At 39.9% G+C, this 22574-nt stretch overlaps 1 protein-coding gene across 6 annotated transcripts in view; it reads left to right on the top strand.

The window, feature by feature from the left end:
* Positions 1-22574, top strand: part of LOC125466345 (MAGUK p55 subfamily member 3-like) — a 98806-nt gene that overhangs the window by 66110 nt on the left and 10122 nt on the right. For 5 of the 6 annotated variants that reach the window (XM_048560734.2, XM_048560732.2, XM_048560735.2 and 2 more), the window contains 8 exons: positions 274-338; positions 2517-2537; positions 10424-10465; positions 13107-13268; positions 13809-13889; positions 16633-16726; positions 20621-20729; positions 22388-22516. In XM_048560734.2, the coding sequence (XP_048416691.1) occupies positions 274-338; positions 2517-2537; positions 10424-10465; positions 13107-13268; positions 13809-13889; positions 16633-16726; positions 20621-20729; positions 22388-22516 (703 nt within the window). The remainder of the gene's footprint in view (positions 1-273; positions 339-2516; positions 2538-10423; positions 10466-13106; positions 13269-13808; positions 13890-16632; positions 16727-20620; positions 20730-22387; positions 22517-22574) is intronic. The other variant, XM_048560733.2, reaches the window with a different exon arrangement.

The raw sequence follows: 22574 nt of genomic DNA, 5'->3' as shown, positions 1-22574 counted from the left end.
TATTATTCACACTGCCCCAGCTGAGATGAGTCAATCCAACATATGGTTTCAAATCTTATACCTTCCTGGGCCTTATGGCTCAATACTACATTGGATGCTATACTTCCAAATTAAGTCATTGACGTATCCAAGATAAACTTTCTAGATAAACAGTCTTTGAAGGGTTGTATGCAACTTATAATATGAGTGTATGAGTACCAGCATGGGTGTCTTTTTCCTTGATTTGATAACGTTGACAGACTACATTTTCAACATTGTCTTTTTTATTTTCAGACGGCTTGCCTACAGGCAAAAAAAAGCTAATTTGGAACAAGAGAAACGCAGTAAAAGACAATCCTGTAAGGAGACAACAAATACCCTTACCTCCAGTTTGTTTCCTGCTGTCTATGCTTTCACTGTCCAAGGTTTAGTGTGGTTCTAAAAGCAATGCTGAGCAGGACTAAAATGTTGAGGTTCCTGTAAAGCAGTTGAGTCATTGAGTATGAATCACAGAAATGATGGAGATTCCAACATGACTGCCTCATTTGGGCAAGCTCTTTGGGCCTCAGCTGTTGGGCTACATGGACATTTGTTGTTCTTAAGTGCAATTGCCTTACTTCTGCAAGAATTGTAGCGCACAGCAATATCGATACTGCACCTGAGACCAGGTTGTTTACCTCATCGTGGGCATAAGCATGACTATGGCAAGAAGACAATATTCAAAACATTGTCAGCATTTTCATTTTATTATCCATTAATGGGATGAGAGCATCACTGGTGAGGCAGCATTTATTGCCTGTCATTATTGCCCAGAGGCCAGATCAGAGTCAATCACATTGCTATGGGCCTGGAGTCACATGTAGGCCACACCGGGTAAAGATGGCAGTTTCCTTCCCCTATGGACATTAGTGAGACTGTTGAGTTTTTCCTGACAATCAACAATGGAATCAAGGTCATCATGAGAGTCTTAATTCCAGATAGTTTATTGAATTAAAATTCCATCATCTCCTGTGGTGGGATTTGACCCTGGGTCCCCAGAATGTTATCAGGGTCTCTGGATTAACAGTCCAGCAATAATACCACTAGGCCATCACTTCCTCCTAAGACAAAATAGTTCAAAATTAGAAAAAGGTGGGGTGGGGGAACCTAAATCATTATGTAGGACTGATTTTGCAAAAATAATGATTAAACATTCCTATAGGAGAGACAAAGACCAAGGACATTATAGGTTTTGTAATTTTACGTGTACTAATCAACCTGTTCACAGATGTTATTTCACACCTCTGGAACAGGTGGGACTGGATCCTTGGTCTCCTGACACTCCCACTATAACATGAGAACCCTGTAATGCAAAGCCCATGAGTTGGTTGAAGCAGTCAGATAGCATCTAGGAAACACAACTGATGTCAGTGCCCTCCACATGGCTAACAAAACATATAATAAAGCCTGCCACTGCTCTTATTCAATTCTGCTTGAAGATTGTGGCATGCATTCAGTTCTGATGATTGCAATTATTCTTTTAGATAAAATAGATAACTCAGGATTAAGAACAGCAACTGCAAATTAGAATGCTGAAACATAGTCTGGATGGCCTTTTCTCAAAGCCTCCCCCCTCCCTACCCCTTCACCCTAGGTTGCAGGAAAGCCAATGAATGGACAGTTAATTGCTGTGGGCTTAGGGATGATGGTGTCAGTTGATTTGATAATGAACCTAACCTGGGTTTTGTTAGGTCCCATTTCTTCTGCCACTTTCGTCTAATGATATAATGGGGGAACAGGTGGTGGTGGGGCAGATGGGAGGTTGAGCAGAAGGGTTTGCTGCCACCTAGAGACTGATGTGAGACCTCTCCCACAATTAAGTAAGCTGCCATTGTTCCTTCAGTGATTTGATGTATTAAATCCAGTGCATAGAAATTTATTTCATAAAAAGCAGTCATTTTCTGCCCTACACCTTTGCTTTCAATCAGTAAACCTGCAAGCTCTTCATCTTCAAATACCTGTTGAACTCTCTGAATTTTTTTTTGAGGAATCAGTTTCTGCCACTTTGCAAGTTAAGCATTTCAGATTCTGACAACTATGTGAAAAATGTTCTCATCTCCAAAGATTGTCAACTGGAATAAAAAGAAGGAAAAACTGAAAATTCTGAAAATCTGAAAAATATGAGTGAGGTTGTCTGAGATGCTCAGCAGATCAGTCAACGACTGGAAAGAGAAAAGAAAGATTATGAAGTTTGGGTATGTCCTCTTTGTCAGAGAAAATCTGAATCCAATGAAGAGTGGACACACAAGATATCATCAAGGGCTGTTATCATAGAGACCGACTTCTTCCTCTTTACTAGTGACACTTAGATAATGGTTCTTCCTGACACAGCTGAAACATTTGTTCGAAAAGGAAGTTATAACTGGAATAAATCTGAATGTTTGAAAACCATTGATTTTAACTTTATATCCTGTCTAACCAAATAAACCAGCTTAATATTTCCTGGCATGTTAATACTCTTGAATAATTTTCTTTTCTCTTATTAATGCTCCCCTCAGATGACCAAAGTTGTGAGAAAGGTGGGTATTGCATTATCGTCTAAATTACATAAAAGTTATACAGAACTATACAATGTTTGTCAATCTTCAGTAATATTAATATTTGGACATGTTCATATATTAATGCTTTTAGTTTCTAAGTAGATTAAGAAGATTACAGATACACTAAAGCACAAAACTTGGGGCATGATTGTAACATTTTATTTAAGATTGAAGTACGAGAACAGGATTGTATTTAATATTAAGTAACATAGAAACTTCACTTTGCGTCCATATGCAAGTATAAACTGGACAGAGGTAATATAAAATTGTTTAATTTCAGATTAACATATGCACAGTTTTAAAGGGGATAAACCAAATTCTTATGTAAAGGAAGTCTAGCAGCAGGGAAGCATCATCCCCCCTGCATGTGATTTCTAGTCATGAAGAGATCTCTAGAGTTTCTTGTGGTGAATTTTATGGTCCTTCACTGCAGTAGTAACCAGATTGAGCACATTTATGTATACCCTGGATGTCTGGAATGTACTATCAGTGGTGGGGATGGAAGCAGGTACGTTAGCAACATTTAAGGCATATCTTGATAGACACACGAATGGGAGGTGAACAGAGGGATAGAAACTGTGCAAGGGCAATAAGTGGTGGATCTAAATAAAGATTAGAATCGGCATAAGCTTGGTGGGCTGAAGAGCCTGGTTCCTTTGCTATATTGAATTGTATTCTATTAATTGTAGTGATATCATCCCCCTGCATGCCATTCCCACCCTTGACCAACTGTTTTAAACTGTAGCTACAGATTAGTGCATTCTTGGTTTGTATATTTCAGTATTCCATGTCAAATTTACAGTGATCAGGGACACAACTTTGAGACCAAGATCCTGCAAGTGCTCTGCAAGGCCAATGGCATTGCCAAGAGCTACAGCAGTCCCCATTATCTAGAGGATAGTGGGCAGAACAAACAATTCAACCATAAGCTGCATGACATCTGTACAATTTGCCGCCCAAGAATAAGTGCAAGTGGTCCAAGTACTTCTAGAACTGGTTTATGTTTATAATAACACCATACACAACCACAGGCAACTCTCCATCTCTCCTTTGGACAAGACTCAGTCCTTCCTATGGATCCTCTTGTGCTTGGTCCACCTTGTGATGGAGATGGTCAGGTCAGTAAGTGGACAGCCGATTATGACATGATGCTAAACCTCAGAAAATGGAGTGGAGATGCCAGAGACCTGAAATCTGGTGGTGTTGGAGAGCTTTAAGCATTAGTGCGACGGATCAAGTGGAGGGGAGTTAGACAGTGATGTGGAATTCTAGAGTGAACAGCACCTTGTGAATCTAGTGAGAGGAGGCCTACCTCTGCCCTGAAAAAAGGCATAAGAGCATCTTTTGGGAGGTGAAAACTGAAACAGTAAGTGTCATCAATCACTTGCTTCCTAAAGTCCTGAACAACCTACCTCAGTGTGGGTGATCTCTCATATGACCTGGACTACTTGGAAGTGCAGACAAGACACTGGGAAGGTATTCAAGAAAATGCTGGACATCATCCTAACCACTACAACTTGCCCAGATTATAATTCAAGAAGAGAATGCCGCCACTAATGTGGATTCAAATATTCTAGCCATCGAGGTGACATTGAAACTGCTAATCACACATCAGATTAGCAAACAGTCAATCACTGTGCAATTGCCAGAATGGTAGCTTTCAAACAGGGAAGAGTGCAATAGGACGTCCAGCAGCAGGTGGCAAAAATGAGAGAGTCGCTGGAGAGTCAAACGGACCCTCTCTGGGGAATAAAAAAAGGTTCTCTGATAAGGAGGAGAGAGAGAGAGAAAAGATTCCTTAGCGTATCAAATATCACAGGTTTTATTTCGTGTAAATATTGTAAACACCCTATTTCATTGATGCCAGTAGAATAAAGAAGCCTTGCTCCATGATCTTTGGGACTTCCATGCATTCAAATCTTGTGTTACATATGTAGCTGAGAAAGCAACGAGATTGTTGCTTATTGGTCAAAGCTGAACACCTTTTAAAACTGAACAGTTTGAAAATCTTTCCAATGCACAGTTACTGTTTTAATTTTATTCTTTAGGTCAACTGCAGAATAATTATAAGAATCACGATAACTGGCTTTGATATTATCCAATTTGTTCATATCTTAGAGGTGCTGACAATATGCCTTTAGTAATACAGGACATGACCTACAAGTCCAGAGTTATTATTAAGCATGGGCCATTGAATCACATTCAACACTACGGGTATAGTGTTGCAACTGAGGACAGTGATTCATGCAGAAAAAGGCAGCTGGATGCTGTCATCCCTTACTTTTTTTATAGATTGCATTGAAAGCTTTGTTTTTTGGCATCAATCCATCATTGCTCACAAAACACGATGAGCCTGCATATTCCTGGTACTATTTGCATTAATAGCCAAGCATAAGTATATCAAATATAGCAACTGTAAAACTGTTGAGATATTTTAATGCACTAGATTTAATCAAAATTTGCAAGATCAATTATGCGCAGCAAATGCAAAGCCTATTTTGAAATGTACAACTGTTTAATTTACATTGCTTCCAAATCCCTTGGGCTAAATTTGAAAATTTTATTATGCATTTTCTGTTTTTTAAGAAAAGTGTTGTTATAAAAGTGAGACTCATGACGGCAAGTGCACCATGAGCCGTGATGAATTTTCTCATGCAATCTTCCACTCTGCATCTTATTAATTATGCAACAGGCCTCTTTGTCACCATCTCAGAGAATTGCATGGCAGGAAATGTGAGAGTGCTCACCACTTCCAGGATGTTGTCATGTCTACTCTGCATGTGTCATATTTGCATGCAGTTCCAACGCACATCAGGCACTGCCAGCCAGCAACTCTCTTTTATAATGTGGTGTACAGCGTTTTCCCTGTGGAAATTGCCTGGAACCCCTTTTGTGGACTGGGACCCTCAAGGATGCTGGTGGGTGGGGCAATGGAGAGGAGTACCATTCCTTTTATCTGCAGACCAGCAAAGCTGGCCATGCCACCACCATCGGCCTGGTCCCAGATGGCAGCCTCAGCAGTGCATTGTCTTGTGTGAAAAGCAATGCAGAGCACTGCAGACCGAAGGTGAATGATCTTCTGTACTCCACAAGGGTAAATGCTACTATTTCCTCTTTATTACCTCACAAGCAAAAAACACACTGCCTCTGCACGTGCCTTTCAAAGCTTATGGATTACAACTCTCACTTTTGCGTACAACGTGTCCAGCCCATAGCTCTCACCCTCCCAAAATACTAACCCTTCCTGTTCTCTATGTGTTTCCTGCTCACACACTGGGCATACCTCACCTCCTCTCCTGCTTGAGCATCAACACGAATAAGTCTTCCATTCACTTTCATCATACTCAGTGCCTCCCTTTCTGTCATTGAAAGACAAAATGGCTGTTGACCAAGTGCAAGTAAATGAGATTAGTTCAGTTTAATGTTTGGAGGTTGGCATTGACATTGTGCACTGAAGGGCCTGTTTCAATGTTTATGACTCAATGAATAAATGTCACCATCAGATCAAGAGGACAAAAACCAGCCATGGGTGGTGACACAAGTCTCCTTTCCCCATGCAAGATTATAAACTTGTCCACATAAGGACAGACTTGCTTATATGGGGATGCAGAGACCTCCTTGGTGACCAACCTAATAATTTTCATTGTGTTGTGCTGTGCTGCTCTCACACTGCATCCAAAACTAACTCATTCTTATCCTGCAAGAGCTTTTATCCCTTTCACACTACTAAGTCCGTCTCTATTCTCATGCAAGCACTTGTGGAACTCTGCCCAGAAGTGGTCTGTGCTAGAGACCCTCAGATCCAGATCCAGCCCCACCTCAGAGTACGAAGGCACTCAATACACAGGCAAAAGTCTCACCTGCATCCCCCCATCAGCTCTAGTATTTCATCTCAGTGGTTGTTCAATCTGGATTAGTTCTGGGAGCACAATCTGGTGAGCACGTCATTGACGCTTCTCCATGACTGGTCAAGAAGGAAATGCCCTGATCCCTGTCACTCAGAGGATTGTCAGAGGCCAGGCACTTGCTCAGCCAAAGCAGAAGTTTCGGTCCCTGCTGTCAATGAGATTGTCAAAATGCATAGACAGGCATAAGAACAGCAGGCTGTTTTGTCAGAGGTTTTCAGTAAACTGGATCAAAGAATGAAGTCACCAACATTGTCAGTACTGCGCTAGCCCAGCATGCATACATGTGGCTACCTCCATGAATGGGTTGGCTACTACCATGGAGACCCAGGTCCACCACATCCAGTGCCTCAGTAGATGCACAGGCCTGCATGCATAATCCTGCAGGTAAAAGGACCTTGGCAAAAGCCTGCCATTCATAAGTGTCCCTGGGCTTCAAAGAGAAGTCCTGAAGCATTGAAGTGGTGTGTGAGTTGGTCTGAAAAAGGCAATGATAAAGTGAGCATGGTGGTTTGGTGATGCCTACTTGTGTAGATGAAGGGTGGAAGGGGATAGTCTACATGGAGCAGATGACAATGTTGTTGTGAATACAAAGTTGTCTGAAAGCCAAGAGAAGCAAACAGCAAGTTACTGCTGCCAGGTAATGTCTGATTTTCATGTTGGCATTTGACACCATCTGGTTTCTCAGGGAAGGAGAGGAAAATTGTGATCTGGACAGAATTTATTTAAGTTTGTAATAATGAGATGCAAACGCATGGAAGTAAGGTGCTTATTAGTGAGAATTTGGACTTGCAATTTTAACGTTAAGGGCAGAAGCAGAATTTTTTTCTCAATGTCAAGAATCTATTTTTTTCCATTTTTGTTGCATTTTCCAAATCTTTTGCCATTGCTGCACTGCTCCCAAATTTCCGCCCAATCTTATCCTTATTGTCTCCTCTTTTGTTTTGTTAGTTTCTTTTCTTTGTTTCTACAGTGTTTTTTTTTATTTTGTTGGTTCTTTTGTGCATGTGGTATCAAGCCCTAAGTGATCTTAGTGGGAATGAGGATAGTTAGCTTCCTGGCCTAACGAGAAGAGCCTTATTGAGTAATCGATATGAAGTTTATTTCATTTCTGCAACTATTCACTGGTCACTTGAATTTGAGTTACGTCATGAAGGAGACTTTTAGGAGCACACTAGTCTCAGGTCTCTTTGGAGTTCCTTCTTTTCTTTGCCCAAGTGCCCATGACATTGGGTTGTACTCGCTGCACTCTATTAGGTATTAACACTTTTAGACCCATACAACAAATTCCCTCTTCAGCATCACAGCCTGACCCCACCCTCAACTCCCCAACCTCCAGTCCATCTCAAATGATCCTTTTCATGTCTCAGATCACCTCAGCGTTTCTGCCTTGCTCTTCTCTCTTCCTACCAACCTACCATCTAAAATCCTGGACATTGTCTCATTCACCAGAACTATCTAAGGTTAATGGCTTACTGAATCATGGCATTGTACACAGTGTAGAAGGCTACTCAACTTGAAGTCTGTGCTAGTTCTTTGACAGAGTCATTCAGTTTTTGATCCATGCTCCTGTTCTCCCATTGATTATAATATTTTTTCCTCTTCCCCTGTTTATTCAATTCTCTTGTGAGTGTTGATCATCCTTTCAGGCAGCAGATTCCTAACAAATTCAATCCACCACAGGACATAAAAGAGCATTTAAGTTTTACCAATAATACAAGAAAAAGGTTAACATAAAACCTTTACTAATTGGGAAATATAATTTCTGCACATATCTGAAATTTTCATAAATTTTGAATCATGATGAATTCTCTATAATTCTATGATTCTATAACTGTTTTCAAAAATGATCTTGCATTCATTAACAGTAATGCAAAACATGAATAATTCAAGAAGATTAAAAGCTCCAATACTGACTTGGTAGACACTGTCTAGTGATAAAATAGGTAATGAAAAGATCAACCAATCAACACGAGTCCATCCTTATTGTTGCTCTCTTTGTAAAGCCACAAAAAGATACATTGAAAGTTTTAAATTGGGGCAAGGCCAATTTTGATGGTCTTAGACACGAACTTTCAAAAGTTGATTGGGGAGGGCTGCTTGCAGGCAAATAGATGCCTGATAAGTGGGAGGCTTTCAAATGTGAGCTAATGTGGATTCAGGACCACCATGTTCCTTTTAGGGTGAAGGGTAAGGCTGGCAGGAGTAAGGAACCCTGGATGCCTCGAGTTATTGAGGCCTTGCTCAAGAAAGCAAAGGATGTAAATGATGTGTATAGTCAGCTGGGATCAAGTGACATCCTTGAGGAGTATAAAGTGTGTTGGAGTACACGCAAAAGTGAAATCAGGAGAGCTAAAACAGGACACAAGATGGCTTCAGCAGATAATGTAAAGGAGAATCCAAAGCAATTCTACAAGCACAAGAAGAGAAAGAGAATAGGGAGTGAATAGTACCTCTTTAAGATCAACAAGGTCGTCTATGTGCAGAGCCACAAGAGCTGGGTGTGATCCTAAATGAATATTTCTCTTCAGCATTCATAATCAAGAAAGATATGGATGCTAGGGAACTTAGGGGATATAAATAGTGATGCCCCGAAGAGAGCCCACATTACAGAAGAGGAGGTGCAGGAAGTCTTAATCGCATTACGGTATATAAATCCCCAGGATCTGATGAAGTGTATCTGAAGACTTTGTGAGAGGCTAGGGAGGAAATTGTGCATCCCCTAGTGGAGATGTGTGAGTCATTAGCAGCCATGGGTGAAATACCTGAAAATTGGAGCATGGCTAATATTGTACCATATTTAAGAAAGATAGGGAACTACAGAACTTAGACAGTTTGGTTAGTAAGTTTGCAGATGACACTAAGATTGGTGGCACAGTGGACAGTGAAGAAGATTATCTAGGAATACAGTGAGAACTTGATCAATTGGGCTGAGGAATGGCAGATGGAGTTTAATTTAGATAAATGCAGTGTTGCATTTTGATATGTCAACCCAAGGCAGGACTTACACAGTCAATGGTAGGGGCCTGGGGGTTGTTATAGAACAAAGAGATCCAGGGTTACAGTAGACACATGGGTAGACAGGATGGTGAAGAAAACTTTCAGCAGGATTGCTTTCATTGGTCAGAGCATTGGTACAGGGTTTGGGATGTCTTGTTGCAGCTGTACAAGGTATGGGTCAGGCCACATTTGGAGTACTGCACACAGTTCTGGTCACCCTACTATAGAAAGAATATTATTAAACTAGTAAGAGTGCTGAAAAGATTTACCAGGCTGTTACTTGGACTGGAAGGTTTCAGTTATAAGGACAGTTCAGATAGACTGGGACTTTTCTTTCCCCTGGAGCATAGGAGATGGAGGGATAGCCTCGTAGAGGTAAATAAAATCATGAAAGGTGTAGATAAGATAGATAGCCAACAGCTTTTCTCCACGAGTCTAAAACTAGCAGGCATAGGGTTAAGATGTCAGGGAAGAGATACAAAAGCATCCAGAGAGGCAAATTTTTTAACACAGAGGGTGGAGAGCATCTGGATTAGGCTGCCAGAGGCAGTGGTGGAGGCAAGTACATTTTTGTCAGCAAAGAAACATTTGGACAGATACATGGATGGGATACATATGGAGAGATATTGGCCAAACACAGGCAAATAGGGTTAGATTAACTGTGAAAACTGGGCAGCATGAACAAGATAGGCCAAGGGGCCTGTTTCCATGCTGTAATCCTCTGTGACTCTAAATTACTCAAGAATTTATTATTCAGTTCAAGCTGAGCAACTTCAGAAAATGTGTTGTGACTTATTCACCCTGCAATGTTTCCTAATTCCCACCGTGGTATATGACTGCTGTACAACTGCTATTGATTTACTGTTGTCAAACACTAATAGATTTTCATGAAAAAACATTTCTGCTTTCTGATCTTTATTGTTCCTTCTCCTTCTATTTACTGCTTCCCTGTGTCTTCAGATGACTGTGACTGTGATGGGTATTTGAATGGGCTGTACATAGGTGAGAATCTAGATTCTGCTAATCCATCTAATGCACCTCTTGAAGTTAAAATCAAGACCACTGATTTATGATTTTCATAGGAAAACTCTAACATTTAATCCCCATATTACCAGAAAACATCCCAGAATCAGAAGAAAAAACAATTTAATCCTTCAGCAGTAATGAATAATGACATAAACCAATTGCTCAATTACAACTTAAAATTTTTGATTGCGAAAAACCTAAAAACTAGGAAAAATTGTAGAATCTGAGGGAACGAAACAGAATTTGATTTCTTTATATATCATGAAACTGTGGTCCTGGTTATAAATGCTTTTCTAGGCATTTTGATAGACCTATAATAATTTCTTATCCAAAAATATAATTTAATTGTAACTTAATACTTTGTCATGGTTGTTTTCTTTTCCCCAAAAATTTTGCAAACTAAGCCTGGTTTCCTTCCTAACTCTTATTCAGAGCTGTGACTAAACAGTTACACTGCTACTAGCTTAGTGCCTCCATTTGAATCACTGCCTGCATAACTAATTGTCAGACTGTACAAACATTTCTTGCTTTCTCTTCCCACTTTTCTCTCATTTGATCCCCTCTCTTCTGAGTCACTCAAAAAGGTAAAAATTCCACAGGTGCCAGCAGCTTCCACTATCTTGTTCAAAGAGCTTCACGTTGCAGCTTAGAGAGTGATGTCTAGATTTTCTGATCGCTGTTATTTTAATGCTGAACTTAAATGGTTTATTTCAAAATAGTTACCATCAATTCGAAGATTTAGATTTGAATCATAGAGTATCATTGGGTAGATTATCACTGCTGAGATCAATACTGTCCACACAGCTTCATGTTTCCAGAAGCTTTTCCTTCATAGTGATTAGAAGGTCACACAGTTCACATCCTTGGGCCTTGAAGCACTGCATTGTCAAATGAATATATATCGAATGTGTATTTGTGTTTCTATTTGCCTGTAAAACTGCCTCCAAACTCACATGTGAATTTTCTTTTTGTAATACTCTGAACACTGTTAACAAATGTAAAGATTTCTCAAAAGCATACACATAAGGTTAAACTGGCAGGTTTCTCCAGGAAAAGTCCCACACATCATTCATGACACGCCTGAGGACATCTATTTCATTGTATCTTACAGTCAGTATATCTTGAAGAAACATGCACATGATATTATCACGGCATGTGGCATGAGTATATAAACGTCTTGTGTTTCATCTTACCTGGATCACTTTACGCATGACAATCTGCTGGAAGAATGCTCCTCTGTTGTAACTTAAAGGTTTAACATTCGCCCAGACACCCATATGCCTGGGGGATGTAATGTCTGTACTTAGTAGTAATTTGCTATAAATATCCACTGGCCTCTTCCATACCATGCAGATACCTACTCCCAGTTTTTTGTAATATGGGCATAGAGGTTAATGGAGGTAAAGTAAGGTACTGTAACTTCAAGCAGGTTTCCAACAAGTTTTGATGTATTTTCCAGCCACTCACAGCACTATGAAACCATGAGAATGCTATCAGCCAGCCTGGATAGGAAGTGGCTACAAGCCTCTAGGATAGTATTTTACTGAATACCAACCAGAAATGGCCAATTTAACATTTTGCGCAACAAATTGTATGAATTGCATAAATTTGACAGGATCTTATATAAATCAATGCCATAAATTAATGTTCAGAAAGTCAGCTTTATACTGACCAATTTCAAGGCAATGTGACAAGTTTAAAGAAGTGAACTGAGGAAGTAAAAAAACAGTATCAGAGAAATAAAGGACAAAGTTATGAAAATTGTACCATGGTAGATAAGTACATGCCAAGGGCTAATGGGCATAGGTTAAAAATAGAGACCCTAAATTATTTAGTAAGGCAATACCAAGACGATGAAGCTTATATGGAAAAGAATGAATAAAACAACTGGGAGGAATTTGCGCTATCAAAAGTAAGTCACAATAAAAATAGAGTCTCGAGTCAAAAATCAACCCAAGTAACTACAAACCCTCAAGTCAAAGGTGTCAGTCAAATGGAAGAAATTTGTGGATTACTTATATACAAATAAACATAAATAAGTTGGAGTTAACAAAAACAGCTCATATTTATGTGGCTTCCCTAATATAAAGGAACATCCCACAGCCCTTCATTTCAGCGTTATAAAGCAGAATCTGACATTAAATCATTTAAGGAAATATTAAGGCACGCCCAAAAACTTAGCAGAAGAGGTCATTTTAGGAGCATGTTGAATGAGGAAAGAGGTCATGAAGAGGATTTACATGGTAGGGAAAATAAGCTTAGAACCTTTCCAGGTTAAGACACCATTGATGGAGCATTTAAAATCAGAGATGCCAGAATTAGAGGAAGGCAGATATTGTGGAGGGTTATTTTGTTGGAGGAGATTATAGAGTTGGGGAGTGGGGAAGGCTGTGGAAGGCTTTGGAAACCAACATAAGCAGAGGGATTGGTGGACGAGATTAACATGGGTCTATACTATCTGCGCAACTGAAACAGAACATTTACTTATTTTAATAAAAACAAACTTCCATGTCACTTTCCATTGTATTTATGTAGTATTTCATGCAGGGGTGTAGCATTTGTTTAGCTGCATTGGGCCATTGCTTCTTTTTAAGTTGTCATTGATGATACATTTCAGCTGGTTTACGGAGAAGTTTTCGGCTCAGTCGGAAAGACCGACACGCAAACCAAAATGAAGAGAAACAGACTGAGCAGAAGGATGTAGAATATCTTACTTATGAAGAAGTGGTTGCCTACCACCGTCGCCCCAATGATGTGCACAGGCTGGTGGTACTAGTTGGTATGTTCCAGCATTCAGTAAATATAGAACAATCACATGACTGCCTCATGACTTTATCCCATGCAATTAAAGAATGGCAGAGGTGGAGAGTGCTAAAGAAATAATTCAGGAATATTACTGCATCAAGCTCATTGCTGCTATTACTCAGTGCTGTGCTAGTATAAGAATTGTAACTGATTAAACTGGGTAAAAACAAACCTTTCGAGTACTAACCAAAATATAGGTATTTTAAGGTAATGGTCAGAAAGTTTAGAGGAGATGTGAGAAAATACTTTTTCACTCAGAGATTGGGAATCTGGAACTTTCTGCCTGTAAGGGTGTTAGAGGCAGAAACCCTCACAATATTTAAGAAGTGTTTAGATGTGTAATTGGAATCATCAGGTGGTTGCTTTTCACTTTTGTAGATTTGATGGACCGAAGGCCGTTTTTCTCAGTGCTCTAGATTTATATGCCACTATGATTCACAGAACAAAATAATGTGCACATCATTCCTAATTTGAGTCATTGAAGATTATTTCCTGTCTCTGTGCATCTATGCAGGTTCTATAGGAGCAAAGGCAAATGAGATGAGACAAAGAATTGTAGCAGAGAATCCTAATCGCTATAATGTGGCTGTTCCTTGTAAGTATAAAGGGGCTTATTCATTTAACTTAAGAAGATTTGGGCTTGATGCAGACAAGTGATTGAGTGATATAAAATATGATTTTTTGAACAGAAGTCAACAGACAGCAACTCAATAACAGCATTCCTAAATAAAGCTTAAATTATTTAGAACAGCAGGTTTAGGGTTATATTACATTGCACAGCTACTGTATTTGTAGAAATTTTCAATGAGAACCTATGCAAGATTAATACGATTGTCATAGCCTGAGATTATATTATACTCAATAGCAGGTTCTCAGTGAGTTGATTTTCTATATAGTACACGTAACCATTTTAAATAAGCTTGAACATTTTTCTTTATAATGAGCTAGTTTGTAAAACACATTGGGATGTTACTGCAATCAAGCTGGAATTGGGCACTACTGTTCTAGCTACAACATAAGATTTTATTTTCCCAGTCATCAAGATAACTAATCTCAACTGTAGCAGATCTTAAAGAAAAAGATATATCAATCAGGTTTCTTAACCAGCAATAAGCACGAATAGCAAAAGAAAACTTATTCAATAAAGAGCAATAGTTGGTTAACAGAGTCAGTAATATAGAAGTATAAATATGTAACATTCTTAATATCCCCAAAACATAAACACATACGTATACTTTCTTTAGGAAAAGTGAAAAAGAAATTCTCTGTAGAGATTGGCTTGCTGAAAAAAAAGTGAGTAACACTTGTAGGCAAAACAATAAAATGTAAAATATTCCATAATCACGCCATCTGATATAGTACATCACCAATCACCTATGGCTACCTCTGAAAGCTTGTAGCACAACTTGCTTAGTAAATATAATTTTGCAATACTTTTTTTTCTATCATTCTTTCAAAAGAACAAACCAGTTTTAACATGAACCCACCAAAAGGATTTTCTTTTTAGAAATGAAGAGCATCAGCTGGGCAGCTTTTTCATAGTAAGCTTTCCTCCAATTCCACATGTTTTTTGCTGGTCTTCCTGTACCTCAGCTTGTTGTTTACAGGCTTCCTTTCTTTTCCAGTCAGATAAAATAATATCACTCAGAGCCAGACGCTGAATGAAACAACTCCAGCAGCAACCCATTTAAAATAAAAGTCTGCAAAGTCACTGAACTTTTAGTGAAACAGTGAATTTTCAATGACACCTTTTATGAAATATAGCCCGGTTATTTTGACAAAAATTGAAACCATTTTCCACAATCTGTCAAAACCTAAGTCCTCCAAGCAATATTAAATACCAAACATCATTTTAATAATACTGTTCGTTAAAAGTGGACTATTTGTATCCATGGACAGCTGAAATAATCTTTAAGATTCCCTTCACTGCAGTAGAAAACAAATTTACCCTTTTTGTGTCCTTCCCTGGTATGAAATTGAGGTAAGTCTGAAAGGGTTAATTTGAACCTTCATTTCAGTCCTAGATTCTCTCTTCAACTTGCTATAGTGTAACTTTAGGTTTATAGACCAACAGCTGTGTTTAATGGAACTAACCAGGAGGTGGCACAATATGATGCTCTGACCCAATTAAACTTCAATAACAACAAAGGATTTCAAACCATTTTGTGTCCTCACCCTTGATGCAAAATTACTCATCTAGGTCCATTAAGAAGACACCCAACATTAAGGTGCATTTATGTCAAATTGCAATCATTGACATCAATATTACTAAGATGGTTACACTGCAGGTGGTGTTTTCTGATTACTTAGGAAGCTATTCATATTCTAATTGCTTAATTTATCACAAAGCAGTTTCAAATTTGCATACAAGCTCTTCTTTTAAGTGTCTTTTAAAATTTCCAAGAATGCCTTTTGCTTTTTAAAAGAATGAATTCAAAAATGTTCCTTTTCAAACCTGTAATGCAGAAAGTTGTTCATAAAGTCCTGAGGCATGTCATAGCAATGATCTGACAATGTCCAGGAAGACCTCCAAAAAACAACAAAAGCTTTTATTCTGACATATGGTGGAAGGGCAATAAGTTAAGACTCAAACAGAGGTATGAATTTTAGGGAAGATTTTATGCATAGATTACTGCGGAGATTAATGTCCAAGCGACATGGTGTATTATTGGGTCCAATTTAATACACAGAGTCAAAAATCACATGGCACCAGTTTGTAATCTAACAGGTTTATTTGAAAACACTAACTTCCGGAGCTGTGCCGCTTCCTCAGGTGTAGTGTGGAAAAGGAGGTATATCAACACAGTATTTATAAGTAGTGAGGTAACAAACCTAAAAATGGCTCTCTGGCCACCTCCTCCTGAATCTTTAATCTGTTAGAAAGGAGATACAGATTTCTATTAGTATCTCCTTTTCCAAACTATACCTGAGGAAGGAGCAGAGTTTTGAAAGCTAGTGTTTTCAAATAAACCTCTCGGAATATAACCTGGTGTTGTGATTTTTGAACTTGTCCAAACTCAGCCTAACACCGACACCTTCACATCATCAATCCCCTGAGTGTTTGGAGACAGATGCAGTGATGATGGGACAAGAACAGTGGATAGCTTCTTGTGTCACAGCCTATTTTTCCTTATCACCATCACAAAACAAATATGCAAGGATGAGACAATCCTGCTGGGACTTGAACACCAAAGGCTTCTGCTTCCGATCAGGATATTCAATTGATTAAACTATTCATATTATATGAAGACTGCCATTCCAGACAAATAAAGAAGCAATCATGTGTGCCACATTCAATGATTATTATTTCTCTAATGACAAGTTTTACTTAAATTCAGCAACAACAAGGCAAAAGAAAATCCATGAGAGGCAAGGACTGGAATATCATTTCGTCAGTAAACTTTCATTTGAAGCAGATATTCAGAAGAACAGGTAAGGTCACTTTAGTAAAGGAATTATTGTTTAAACATCATGAAGTCCATTATACAATGTTGTTCTCTACATCAGTTTCATTTTTAAGACAGGAATTCATGCTAACTAATTGATCTGATGTCTATTGCATTACTAAGTATTTCTTGTTCCTATTAATAAGTCTGTTATTGCTTTATCATGTGACAGCTAGATTAGTAGGCGAAATAAATAGACCTTGCTCTTTTTTTTGATCTGGTAAATATTATAGAACATAGAACATAGAACATTACAGCACAGTACAGGCCCTTCGGCCCTCGATGTTGTGCCAACCTGTCATAGCGAACTCAAGCCCATCTAACCTACACTATTCCATGTACGTCCATATGCTTGTCCAATGACGACTTAAATGTACCTAAAGTTGGCGAATCTACTACTGTTGCAGGCAAAGCGTTCCATTCCCCTACTACTCTCTGAGTAAAGAAACTACCTCTGACATCTGTCCTATAACTTTCACCCCTCAATTTAAAGCTATGCCCCCTCGTGCTTGCCGTCACCATCCTAGGAAAAAGGCTCTCCCTATCCACCCTATCTAACCCTCTGATTATTTTATATGTTTCAATTAAGTCACCTCTCAACCTTCTTCTCACTAATGAAAACAGCCTCAAGCCCCTCAGCCTTTCCTCGTAAGACCTTCCCTCCATACCAGGCAACATCCTAGTAAATCTCCTCTGCACCCTTTCCAAAGCTTCCACATCCTTCTATAATGCGGTGACCAGAACTGTACACAATACTCCAAGTGCAGCCGCACCAGAGTTTTGTACAGCTTCACCATAACCTCTTGGTTCCGGAACTCGATCCCTCTATTAATAAAAGCTAAAACACTGTATGCCTTCTTAACAGCCCTGTCAACCTGGGTGGCAACTTTCAAGGATCTGTGTACATGGACACCGAGATCTCTCTGCTCATCCACACTACTAAGAATCTTACCATTAGCCCTGTACTTTGCCTTCCGGTTACTTCTACCAAAGTGCATCACCTCACACTTGTCTGCATTAAACTCCATTTGCCACCTCTCAGCCCAGCTCTGCAGCTTATCTATGTCTCTCTGTAACCTACAACATCCTTCGTCACTATCCACAACTCCACCGACCTTAGTGTCGTCTGCAAATTTACTCACCCATCCTTCTATGCCCTCATCCAGGTCATTTATAAAAATGACAAACAGCAGTGGACCCAACACCGACCCTTGTGGTACACCACTAGTACCTGGTCTCCAGGATGAACATTTCCCATCAACTACCACCCTCTGTCTTCTTTCAGCAAGCCAATTTCTGACACAAACTGCTATATCTCCCACAATTCCATTCCTCCGCATTTTGTACAATAGCCTACTGTGGGGAACCTTATCGAACGCCTTGCTGAAATCCATATACACCACATCAACCGGTTTACTCTCATCTACCTGTTTGGCCACCTTCTCAAAGAACTCAATAAGGTTTGTGAGGCACGACCTTCCCTTCACAAAACCATGCTGACTATCCCTAATCAATTTATTCTTTTCTAGATGATTATAAATCCTACCCCTTATAACCTTTTCCAACACTTTACCAACAACTGAGGTAAGGCTCACTGGTCTATAATTACCAGGGTTGTCTCTACTCCCCTTCTTGAACAGGGGAACCACATTTGCTATCCTCCAGTCATCTGGCACTATTCCTATATGTTACTAAAGAGTGGGAATAGTTATGCTGGCAACTATTTTGGATTGTCAGTCAGGAGAATCTGCATGGCTTGGAAGATAATATATTAACACGTGGGCTTTGCCTGTACAAACAGAAAGAACGCTCACTGTGCCTGTCTTTACTCAAAATCAGTGACAGACATTCACCAGTTCACTTCACAGGGCAATACCTTGACCTACCAGAATTGACCTACTTGGTTTAAAATTTAAACAAACCTTCTCAGTCATCGCAAATTGGTGCAATCTCCATGGCGATGTTTCTACCAATCAGCACACTTCTCTCACAGCTTATCAATATATATTTCCCCCCGAAATTGATATTCTTGCAAATTGTCTTGATAAGCATAAGATGAAAAGATTCAACAAAATGGATTTTTTTCAGCCATACTTAAGTTCTGTGCTAACAATTGAAAATTTAACCTGCTTTAATCCCTTGTAAAAACATGTATTCATATGAAATTAGCGATAATGGGAACTGCAGATGCTGGAGAATCCAAGATAATAAAATGTGAGGCTGGATGAACACAGCAGGCCCAGCAGCATCTCAGGAGCACAAAAGCTGACGTTTCGGGCCTAGACCCTTCATCAGAGACGGGTATGGGGTGAGGGTTCTGGAATAAATAGGGAGAGAGGGGGAGGCGGACCGAAGATGGAGAGAAAAGAAGATAGGTGGAGAGGAGAGTATAGGTGGGGAGGTAGGGAGGGGATAGGTCAGTCCAGGGAAGACGGACAAGTCAAGGATGTGGGATGAGGTTAGTAGGTAGGAGATGGAGGTGCGGCTTGGGGTGGGAGGAAGGGATGGGTGAGAGGAAGAACAGATTAGGGTGGCAGAGACAGGTTGGACTGGTTTTGGGATGCAGTGGGTGGAGGGGAAGAGCTGGGCTGGTTGTGTGGCACAGTGGGGGGAGGGGACAAACTGGGCTGGTTTTGGGATGCGGTGGGGGGAGGGGAGATTTTGAAGCTGGTGAAGTCCACATTGATACCATTGGGCTGCAGGGTTCCCAAGCGGAATATGAGTTGCTGTTCCTGCAACATTCGGGTGGCATCATTGTGGCACTGCAGGAGGCCCATGATGGACATGTCATCTAAAGAATGGGAGGGGGAATGGAAATGGTTTGCGACTGGGAGGTGCAGTTGTTTGTTGCGAACTGAGCGCAGGTGTTCTGCAAAGCGGTCTCCAAGCCTCCACTTGGTTTCCCCAATGTAGAGGAAGCCACACCGGGTACAGTGGATGCAGTATACCACATTGGCAGATGTGCAGGTGAACCTCTGCTTAATAAGGAAAGTTATCCTGGGGCCTGGGATAGGGGTGAGGGAGGAGGTGTGGGGGCAAGTGTAGCATTTCTGGCGGTTGCAGGGGAAGGTGCCAGGTGTGGTGGGGTCGGAGGGCAGTGTGGAGCGTTCTTGGGGCCTGGGATAGGGGTGAGTACCTATTTAAAAGCCTTTTTAAGCACTTGGAAATGTCAAACTGTGAGACGCAGACATTCCACTGTGATAATGATAGTTTGTAAAATTAATCATGCAGTATTAATCCTGTGACACAACCCCTCAAGTTAATATTAAAAAACAGAGTGATATAGCAAATACTTTAAAAAAATGTCTACAGTTTTTTTTGTATATTTAAAAGGCAGAAGGATTTAGTGTGTTGACAACTTGACAACTCTCTTTGACAATTCAACTGCGTCTAATTCCAACAGAGAATCATGTCTACTTCTAGGAAGACATAAATGACATATTACCTCGAAATGACACATTACCTCTCTGAAATGGCATTTCTCAAAGCAGTCCCATGACCATAACCAAAAGTGTAACTTATCTCTTCAAAAGTGAAAGCCACTTCTCAGAGAACCTCCAGTAAGTTAAGACTTTCTCTTACCAGGTCTGAAGTGCATAAGACATGTTTAGGGCATCCCAGTAACAAAAATAACTTTAATACGTATAGTTGCCACTGTGAAATATGGATGTGCAAAGTCAGATTCCCAACCACAGCATGAAAATGTGTAGATCAGGTCCAAGGACTGGACTACTGGACCTCTGTCTCCAATGCCATTCTGGATAAGATGAGAGCCTCTCCATCAACACAAATCTTAGGCCATCGTGACCAATGTGTCTCAAACTGAAATGGTTCAAAATTGAGTAAATGGATTAAATTGTTGCTCTTTCCTCTATTGTAGGTTTGTCGAACATGGAGAATACAAAGACAATCTGTATGGAATAAATGTAGATTCCATTCGTTCAATAATGCTAAAAAAAAAGATTTGCTTATTGGATGCAAATCCAGAAGTAAGTTCTTTAGTAACTGTTGCCTACCTTAACAGTCTAAACAATATAAATTGAGGCAGAACAATTCACAACCATTATTGTATCTTGGAGCTTATTTACATGACAGCCATCTCTACAATCTTTGTCTTCCAGATTCAATCCATTTACATTATAGAAAGTTAAGGCCTGTAGACCAATATTAAAACTGTGCACCTGCATGGGAGTGAATCTTCAACCTAACAATATAGCTGTTCCATCTCCACATTTAAAGATTAAAGGTTTGCCACTCGCTCACTTGGGACTAAACGTTCATGGCCGTGTAGAGACAGGGTTGACAGTGAGGAATGAGGCTGGGTGTGTGAAGAGAAGGGGGAATCTGTATCATGATGGATAAGAGAAGGGTTGTCAGGATAATCCAATATACAAATCAATTGCCTACTTCATGAATGTGGTTAACACTTTTGCCTCATTTTAGTATTTTTAGGTCTCGTCTAAATTAATGAGAAGTTTAGATTTGTAGTGTGATGTAAATTCTATTTAGTCAATTCTGTTTAAAAAGAAAAAAAACCAGAATGTGCTGGAGGAACACAGCAGGTATAGCAGCAGTGATAATGGGAACTGCAGATGCTGGAGAATCCAAGATAATAAAGTGTGAAGTTGAATGAACACAGCAGGCCAAGCAGCATCTCAGGAGCACAAAAGCTGACGTTTTGGGCCTAGACCCTTCATCAGAGAGGGGGATGGGGAGTGGGTTCTGGAATAAATAGGGAGAGAGAGGGAGGCAGACTGAAGATGAAGAGAAAAGAAGATAGGTGGAGAGGAGAGTATAGGTGGGGAGGTAGGGAGGGGATACGTCAGTCCAGGGAAGACTGACAGGTCAAGGAGCTGGGATGAGGTTAGTAGGTAGTCAATGGAGGTGCGGCTGGAGGTGGAAGGAAGGGATGGGTGAGAGGAAGAACAGGTTAGGGAGGCGGAGACAGGCTGGGCTGGTTTTGTGATGCAGTGGGGGGAGGGGACGAACTGGGCTGGTTTTGGGATGCAGTGGGGGAAGGGGAGATTTTGAAGCTTGTGAAGCCCACATTGATACCATTGGGCTGCAGGGTTCCCAACTGGAATATGAGAGCAGCTGTGATCCTCCAGCCCTCTGTTTTCTTTCAGATTTCCAGCATCAACAGTTCCTTGTGTTGATTTTTCTCTTTAAAAAGATTTTCTTAGTAAATAAACAAGCTAAACAAAATGCTTAAGTTATGTGTTGTAACGCGTTTTAGATGTTAGCTTGTCTCAGTTGGTAATGCTGTTGCTTCTGATCAGGATTTGGTTTAAGATCAATTCCTGGACAGACTGCATGTCAGGGGATCATTGTGATTGTTGGCTAATATTATCTCCAAGCCAAGAGAAGCAAAAATAGATTATCTGTTTATTTATCTCATTGTTTATTTGTTCGGTCTTAATTATGGAAAATGTTTGCAATATTTGATGCTGCATAACAGAGTTAATCATTATTAAGTAGTTTTACGGCAATATGAGACAATCAAAAAGCTGCTATATAAATGGTAAGTGTTTTAATGCACTGAGATAGAATGCTGCCTCATATTGGAAATAACACAATCCCACAATGACACCCTTTTATATAGTTACTATCTGACTATAAATAAGTTACTCTTTTGCTCAATTTACAGACGATCAAAAACCTCAGAACGGCAGAGTTTAAACCATTTGTGATATTTGTCAAACCATTCCTTCAAGAACCAAAGGCAAGCACATCAACAGCTGAAACATCAGGAAATGACAATGTTAAAGAATTAGGTGTAAGTTCAATCAGTTCAAAGCTGCATTTGAAGGTATTTGTTAAGTTTAACTTTTACA

Source organism: Stegostoma tigrinum, chromosome 31, assembly GCF_030684315.1.
Source record: "Stegostoma tigrinum isolate sSteTig4 chromosome 31, sSteTig4.hap1, whole genome shotgun sequence".
In the NCBI taxonomy this organism is placed as follows: Eukaryota; Metazoa; Chordata; class Chondrichthyes; order Orectolobiformes; family Stegostomatidae; genus Stegostoma; species Stegostoma tigrinum.
This window is presented reverse-complemented; position numbering and strand designations above follow the sequence as displayed.